This window comes from Mesitornis unicolor, unplaced genomic scaffold (genome assembly GCF_000695765.1).
Source record: "Mesitornis unicolor isolate BGI_N332 unplaced genomic scaffold, ASM69576v1 scaffold12643, whole genome shotgun sequence".
NCBI classification, from domain to species: Eukaryota; Metazoa; Chordata; class Aves; order Mesitornithiformes; family Mesitornithidae; genus Mesitornis; species Mesitornis unicolor.
Window position 1 is genome coordinate 1 of NW_010175410.1, and position 8,715 is coordinate 8,715.

Consider the following 8,715-nt stretch of genomic DNA (forward strand, 5'->3'; position numbering starts at 1 on the left):
CGTGAGCGGCGCGGGGCGGGTCTGGAGCAGCGGCCGGACCGAGCTGAGCAAGATGAGCCTCTGTCCGCTTTTTTGCCTGGACCTGAGTCAATTCTATGAAGCAGCGAGCGGTCCCTCGCTGCCCGTGGTGGCAAAATCGGGCCACCGGGTAGTAGATGGGACGCTGTTTGTAGACAGCTGGTAGTCCAGCCGTCCTGCTGCTGAGGGCCCGGCAGGGCGCAGGAAATCCGTCGCGACCCGCTTGTTTTGAAATAACGGCGTGGAGGGACTTGAGGCAGCGAGCCGGCACTTGCCCAGCGCCTGTGCCGCGGCTCAGGGCAGGGGCTGCCCGCTGGGAAGGGGCCGGTGCCTCACCGCAGCACCCGGCTTTCTCTTCCTTTGCTGTTGGCTGTGTTTGTTGTGCTCCAAGGAACTGTAACGTAAACGACCGCTAGGTCCAGCCTGTTTGTTAAAGCTTCCAACTTTTCAAGTGGTGTTTCGGTTGATGGTAACACAAGCCCTCATTCTTTTTTTTTTGCTTTTAAGTGTTAAGATCGGTCATATTTAACCGAGTGTTTAAAAATGTCCAGTAGGGTTATTTTTGAGTAGGCCTGCTACTGCCAGCCTGTGAAGCAGGCTGTTTTTTTTAGACCAATAGTGAAAATTTCTCAACGCACAGGTGGATTTTTCCCTGTCAACTTTCTCCACCAAAACTGCAGGTTGGTGCATATGCATTCACTTGCTTTCTGTTTTTGGTAGTCCTCAGACTCCAGGGATGAGGCTCTAAGGGACAAACGTGCCCAGATCCTGTCGCGCGGGCTGCCGAAACAGAAGCCCATAGAAGGAGTGAAGCAGGTGGTGGTCATGGCTTCTGGAAAAGGGGGAGTTGGAAAATCAACAACAGCAGGTAAGATTTTCTTTATTATTATTGTTCAATTTTCATATTTTGTAATACTTTGGAAGAAATATTTTGGCACTTGTGTCATTACCTTGTAACTGAGTCCCACTAACACGGCCCTTCACCTCTGTCAAGTCTCATCACAGCCATTGAGAATCTATGTGGGTACAGAGGTCTTAGCTTTAAATGAGATGCAAATTGAGCAGCCAGCTTTAAAAGAATATCTTTTTAATAGAGCAGTGCTGTCCTAGGACTGTCTGCTTTCTTAAGAGGTCGTGTAAGCTGAGGTGGAAGGGATTATGTGCCAGTGCAGTGATACTGTTTCTCCTTCCCTAGCAGCATAGGTTTGCTGGTACAGTGCTCCTCTGTTATGTTTGCATAGTCATGTACTCTATAGAGGATACTAATATTTAAAAGGTTTCAAAATCGTGTCTCTGTCCAATTTTCTCAACTACTTGTATAGGTAGTTAATAAACAAAAGATGAAACAGTATTTATAAACCACATAAATTGATCAGAGCCTTGTGAAGCACCTTGAACTCTTCTCTCAGCTCCACCATTAGGTTTTGAATTAATTTTTCTCCAACCGTGCATTTCCTAAGTGGTAGAACAAGATAATACATGGGTTACCAGTACTGCGGAAATTTGCTTGAACCTAAACAAAGATGACACGGAAAGTAAACGTCTTTGCAAAGATGTTAGAAAGTGTTAGAAATTTGTTTAGAAGTCTCTTCCTTAGCATCTAGATTAGGAAAAGGGGCATCCTTTAGATGAGTGTTGTGTGCTGTTTATCTCCATTTGCCATGAATAACATATTGATGTAACTCTTAATTTTTCATTTTGTGGTTTGTATTTCAGCCATACTTGAAAAGGACTCACTCTCTAATAAATACTAGAACAGACAAATATGATATCCATAGTAAGAGTAACTGTTCTTGGAAAAAAAGAAAGTATTTCTTGTGTATGTAGGATACAGATATACTACCCTATACCTGGGATACACATTCCTGTACAAAGACATGCGAAACAATCAACACTTGCTTTTCTTGATGAGGTAGCTTTTGGTTGATGGTTAATATTCATAGGCTGGTGGTTTCAGGTTACTGAAAATACCAAACACCTGTTTATAAATCAGCAGATTTACAAACTGAAGATAAATTGAACACTAAATTCAGATTATTCTCCTCATGTCTGCAAGCAAATGTGCTAGTTTAAGTTCTGCTAACTGATGTCTGTATGTAATTTGTACATACATGTAATTAGACATAAAGTATGATATGTATAAATGACACTTAAAGACCTGGGAGTTCATACCTATACACTTAAAAATATAACATCAGGGTTCAACAAGTATTAAATAAGAGAGTTGAAATGTAAATGGACCATTCAAGTGTTGCCATCTTAGGCAGCCTTTTGTTAATCAATGTATTTGTTTATAATATTGAGAAGAAAAAGGAATCTAGAATCTTGCTTATTAAAATGAGAATAAAATTAATGATTCAGGTGAAAATTGAGTATCAGATAACTCATATGAACAAAAGTATTGCATGGCATCATTGTTGAATTATGTACTTAAAATTGTGTTCTTTCTGATGGAGATTTGTGGGGAACGTGTTTGGTGACAACTCTGCTGACTCATTTTAAGAGCAGAAGTTGAAAAAGATGAAGGGTAATAATTAGAGGTGGTACTCATATCTGATTCCTAAAGCACCGCAGAAGATACCACCAGTCTTATTGTCTGCATCTTTCTGAAGGACTGTCAGGGCTCCTCATATTCTTTCCCTCATGTGTTTTATGTTTCGGTTGCTCTGGATCTCCGTTTCAGGACAAGTGGATATGCACTCTGGTCATTTGTCAGGGCCTTACCTGTCGTCGTGTTTCTGTTGAATAACTCTCTCTGTTTGTTGCATATAGCTTTCATAGTATATTCTCTGTTGCTTCTAGCACCTTTTGTAGTTGATTAAAAGAAGAAATTGTGTTACAGGAAAGATATTTTTCAATGCATTTTTAAATACTTTGGTTAGGAGGTGGGTTTTTTTTGCTATTTTTGTTTGCTTAGTCTAAGTGTTGGTTTGTTTGTTTGTTTCCTATCTCTTCCCTGTCAAGTTTGTGTCTTTTACCACTATCCTACTCCATCTGGCCAAAGTTGTGGTTTTTTGTTTGTTTTGTTTTGTTTGGGGTTTTTTTTTTTGTCCCTTCTGTCCCCTCTTTTGCATTATCTGAAGATGAGAGTACTGCAGAAAATTAATTCTGGCATAAGAAGAGTTCAAAGTGTGCTCTTGAAATAAGAGAAGGTTCTAAGTTTTAAGCTGTGGAAGTGGAATAAAATTAATGGCTGGTGTTCTTGCTTGCCTTTTGTTAATCCTGCAGTTTGAAGAAAATAAAACTACTGATATTCCTGACTACCTTGGCCTTCAGACATTTTTAGCAAAGAATAATGGGCTGAGACTTTATTACTGTTCAGGAGAGCTGATAAAGTCAACGCATGGTCACATGTATCTTGTCATACTAACTGTGGTTTTGGTGGTTTTTTTCTTCTGCTTTTATTCTGCATGCAGGATGAACTGGTTTTGAAACTATTAACTTATTCTGTTACCAGTAAGATCAGAGTAGAAAAATGAGAGATACAAACAGATCTTAACTCAACATCTTCCTCTACCCCTCCCTTCTTCCCAGGCTTGGCTTTGTTCTCGGTTTCTTTACCGCCTCCCAACCCAGCAGTGCAGCGGGATGGGAATGGGGGTTGTGGCCAGTTCATCCATGTGGTCACTGCTGCTTCTTCAGGAGTAGGGAGGATTCCTCGCACTTTTCCTCTGCTTCCATGTAGTGTCCCTCCCACAGGACAAAGGCCTCCATGAACTTCTCTGTGGGTCTCCACTGAGTCTCCACTGTAGGTCTTCTCTGTGCCCACAGCTGCAGTTTCCTCACAAACTGCTCTGGTGTGGTCTTCCCATCTGCATGGTGCAGTCCTTCCCACAGACTGCTCCAGCGCAAACTTCCCATGGAATCACAGCCTTCTTTGAGTGCACCCACCTTCTCATGTGGATCTCTGCACCGCAACTGAACCTCCATGGGCTGCAGGCCCTCTCACCATGGGTGGCATTGGGACCTCTGTGCTGATACACCTCCTTTTCTCCTCCTTTCTTCACTGACCTTGGTGTTTGTGCAGTTGCTCTTCTCACGTCCCACTCCTCTCTCTGCCACAGGTTTCTTCTGATTCTTGAAGAGTTCCTGGCTCTTGGGCTGGAGCTGTAGTGGGGCTTGAGCTTAGGCTGGGGCTGTACTGGTTGCCACCCCTCTTAAGTATATCATTTACAGAGGTGCTAATTGGCTTGGCGTTGGTCTGAGGTGGGTCCGAAATAGGATCCAGGAGAACTTCTAGCAGCTACTTACAGGAGCTATCTCCATGGCCCCTCTTCTGCTACCAGAAAACCCCCCAGAATCCCCTCACAGAAACCCAGTACACCCTTCCAAGGTAGAGGCCAAAATCCATCAGTTCACCTGACCAACCGAGACACAGGCCTGGGCTTTGGCAAAGACAATAATAATTCTTGGTTCTTTTCCAGGATCAGTGTCATGTTTTTTGATTATGAACCTTCTCTACATGTTAAAATATTCTGGTAAATAGTCCTAAACCAGTTACTCTATTTCTAAATGCCACTTATATTGAGATGTAAGTATCGAAAGTTGTCTTTTAGAGAGAGTTCATCTTATTTTACTGATGATACAGATTAATCATATTACAGATGCAGACACACTCAGCTGGCTCTGTACATGACTGATTTTGGGCCAAGAAGTTTTATTTGTATTGTTAGCTCAACGTTCTGAGAATTCAGCTGTGCTATTCCTTGGGCCAGGTCAGATTTGGAAGTTACCAAGTCCAAACTAATAAGCCTTCCCAGAGCTGCACTGATTTCAAGAAGACTTAACTCCAGCCTCCTGTGCATCGTTCTTGGTACTGGTTAGCTGGTTTAGCATGGGTGGAGATACCATGGTGACTTTGCTTGGAGCTTGCTGTGAATTTAAAAAAAAAAATAAAAAAACCCCAGCCAGACTTGTGTGGCACTTCTGGAGTGTATCTCCCCAGCTCTGCTGCACACCTGCTTATGGGGACTTACTAGTTAGGGCCAACATGAATGTTTAGGGTCAGGTCAGGTCCTGTGCTGCACACTTGGAACTTGAGAATGCAAGAATCAGCTGGGATCCAGCAGAGAACATGAGATGTCCAGCTCAATACCCAGCTAAGAACTCAGGTTTTCCCCTCTATATTATTCATATTGTATCCCTTTTTTCCCCTTCAGTAGTCAAATATCCTTTATTGAAGATGCATTGTGGATCATACTTTAATTTCACATATGAAAATGGTATGTGAAGACGGTAGATGTATAAAATGGTTTTAAGACAGTGTAGTGACTTGCTGTTTCCTTGGTGCATCTTCAGACATGAGCTGCAGTTGATTTTTTTAATTTATCATTGGTTTGCTTGGGTTTGGTTTTTTTTTCCCCTTATCTGTGATTTGTAGGTTAGTCTCCAAGTTTCAGAGGATGAATTTTCCTTTGATTGGTTCAAGGAATCGTTAATCAAGCATCTGTTTAAATAGCAAGCTGAAGAATAAAATCTATGTTTTAACAGCATAGGAGTAAACAGGCTGTGTGCTTCTTAAGGAGAACTGCACAATTTTCCTTGTTAACCTTCTCACCATTTTGTTTATAGAGCTTAACTTGCTCTGTGCTAAATTCTTTAAACTGGATATCTGTCTCCCCAGCTTGTTCTCAGTACCTTCAAATTCTTCCAGTAGAACAGGGCTGACTGTGGCTTATCTTTCGTAAAAGGCCCTGTGGACTGAGGTACAGCAATGTGTAAAGAAAGCAGAACATGTTACCCGAGAGAGAGTTGTGGTTTTGGTTTTTTGTTTTGTTATGTTGTTTTTTGTTTTAAAAGATGTTACTGCTTGGGTTATACCAGTTACCATGTGGTTATACTGTAGGTCTTAGGATGTCTTCTAACATAATTGAAGCTGGCGAGGCATTAAAAGATACCAATTCTTGTATGTGCTTTTTAGTTATGGAAGTTAAGTATTGATGGAAATACAAAAGATGTAAACAAGCTACAGTCTTTTTCATTGCTTCATCCTGTTTTTTTGTTTCTTTAGTTGTTACAGATGCTTTCAGGGTAGATGAGACTTTGTTTTCTGACATAAAAATCAAGTGAAAAGCATGTGTTGCACCGTCTTCCTGACAATATCCGTATTAATGTTTATCACAAGAGATCAAAAAAAAAGGGGTACGAGCATCTTTCTGGTCACTGTACTTACAATAGTTTAGGTCAATACTTAGGTCATCTTTAGTTTTAAGAGAGTTCATTAGACACTGGTGAGGGTTACCTATGATAAGGTTATTTTAGTTTTATAGTACAGTGTCTGCTTTTCAAGAGTCAAGTGGATGACTCAGATTTTTTTTCTTAATGTTATGCTTTGGGAAAATACTTACATTATATTTTTATTTTGCAGTGTCCTCTAGAAATTAAGAGTTTGCAAGTTTTTGCAGATTAGCTTGAGTTTGCTAGCCTGTTGGCAAACATGAACTGAAATGTGCATGCTGCTGCCACTTAAACAAGTAATGCTGTAGAGGTGCAAGAAGCTAAGAACCAAGGTGATGAATGCAGTTATGAAGTAACTGTGATGTATTTATGTTGTATTTTTTCTTGTTAGAAATGACAACATTCTCGCTATTTAAGAATTAAGTTTTCTTGCACTTAATCTTTTTTTTTCTTTCTTTCTTTCTTGCAGTAAATGTAGCCCTCGCCCTAGCAGCAAATGATTCGGTAGGTGAACAGCTGATTATCAGCCTTAATGTGAAACAAGTGTGTGAGTCATAAATAAAATAGTTACCGCTGGGGGCAGTCACATGCATTAAATCTAAGTATTTACTCTGGCAGTTAATTTCTTTATTTGTTTTTCATGGGCATCTGAGTTGATAGTAATGTGTTTATATTTTACCAGTACTATGAATGACTTAGCTCTCATGCTTCATCGGGGTTTGGCTGTGTCCTTGTGTGTGTCTGAGTTCAGCTGCAATTCTTCCAGGGTGTGTAGTCATAGTGGAGGATGTTTGTGCAGGTTGGAGACACGTAATAAATAATTAGATTCTGTCATTTCAGAGCACTGACTTGGAAGAAATATGAGTGCTAGACTCTGTCCAAAATGTTTTTTATAGCTCTAAAGATTTACTTTTTGTGGAGAAACTTATGTGTAAAAATACCTTATATATAAACAGTGGAGGAAAAAAAAGAGCTGTGTGTCTTCCCTAAAGCTTGGAAATATATTTTTTGAGTGACAGAATATTATTGCCCAGTTTGGTATTGCTTGATGTGTTACTTGGACTATAAATAGACGGTGGGAACCATTCAAGTGTAAAACCAACAGATCTTCCTTTTCTCCACCTGCTGCTGTAAACTGGGAGTAGTTCCATTGTGAGCATTTATTGCCACGGAGGTAAACTCAGAAGCAAGCTTTACTTCCTCTGTAAGAGTGTGTAATGCAGGTTTTGTACTCATGAAACATTTATTAAAAACAAAGTATCTTCAAGTACTTCAAGTAAATGCGGCATCTTTTTCTTCTTGTAAAAGATGTGTAAAGGAAAACAACAGGTGGAAGGAGTGAGGTTTATGTGCAATCTGCACACTCCCTGTAGGGATTTTGTAAAAGATTAAAAATTTTTCCATAAACTCAGCCATACTTGATAAGAAGAGTGTTTAGAGCTGTTATATGAAATATGTACTGTTTGTAATGGCATCTGATCTTGATATTTCACAGTTTTTAGTTCTGTGTTTTAAATAGGCTGCTGAAGTAATTTGATTTCAGAGAAAAATCTGTCATCTTGAAAAGCAAAACTGCTTGAATGGTTCCTTCTAATTAACTTTAAAACATGGCATTTACTGTAACACTTTTACAAAATGAATGTGATCCTGCAATGTGATCGGTGGTGTGACATGGTCATTGAGTAGCTCCATGGAAACCATGTCAACTAATTGCACATAACTTTCTGTACCAGCTGAAGTGTTTTCAGGATTCTGTCTGATAGTTTTCAAACATGCAGTACTGTGCATTGTATAAATTTACGCTTAGATAAAGCATCTCTTAGGAATTCTGACACACCAGTTATGGGATCATCCCCTTTGTTAGGAGTTAAACATAATTATGTGCCCATTAGAACACTTGTAAAGCCCACGAGTAAGAGACACCGTAGCCTAAAATCATTGAAGATGATGTTGTCAGAGTTATTTGGAAAATCAGGGACTGAGAAAGAGTTCTAAATGAAATCGAGTCAAGAAAGTGAAGTAAACATAGAAGATGCTAGTCACTTCTGGTGTTACGATTGTGCAGTAATGGTGGATGTTAATCAGTGAAGAGCGGCTGAAATTGATGAGATAGCTGTGACTTGCATGAACTGATGGTCACGATTTAACAAGCTGCTGCCATGGTGAAAATGTGCACTGATGTAGTTACAGGTTAGAAAAAAATGAAATTAAGGTGGATTGAATTAACTGAACTCCATCTTGTCTCTTCCTTTTTTTTTTCCTCTTAATATAATGATGGCATACATCATGTTTATGTGTAACCTTTGGACTGGAATTTGCTGATGTGTTCATTGGTGTGCTCCCGTTGATTTCTGCTCACTAGTTTTGTGAGTCATAGTTGTGAAATGAATATCTGAGCCCTTGATCCAGGCTGGGATTATCCAGTGCTCTGAATTGTAAGGATCATTGCAATGTTCAGTTTTGTTGTGGTGACATAAATAAGAAGGTTGTTTTCCAGAGTCCATTGGTGCCTCCTGCTGA

General features: G+C 40.0%; 1 protein-coding gene across 1 annotated transcript in view; it reads left to right on the forward strand.

Annotated features, from left to right (window-relative positions):
* Positions 1–52: 52 nt before the first annotated feature.
* Positions 53–8,715, forward strand: part of LOC104538246 (iron-sulfur protein NUBPL-like) — a gene marked incomplete at its 3' end in the record, with an annotated part of 53,094 nt that continues 44,431 nt past the window's right edge. The window contains exons 1-3 of the mRNA XM_010181385.1: positions 53–148; positions 739–886; positions 6,665–6,699. Of these exons, the coding sequence (XP_010179687.1) occupies positions 53–148; positions 739–886; positions 6,665–6,699 (279 nt within the window). The remainder of the gene's footprint in view (positions 149–738; positions 887–6,664; positions 6,700–8,715) is intronic.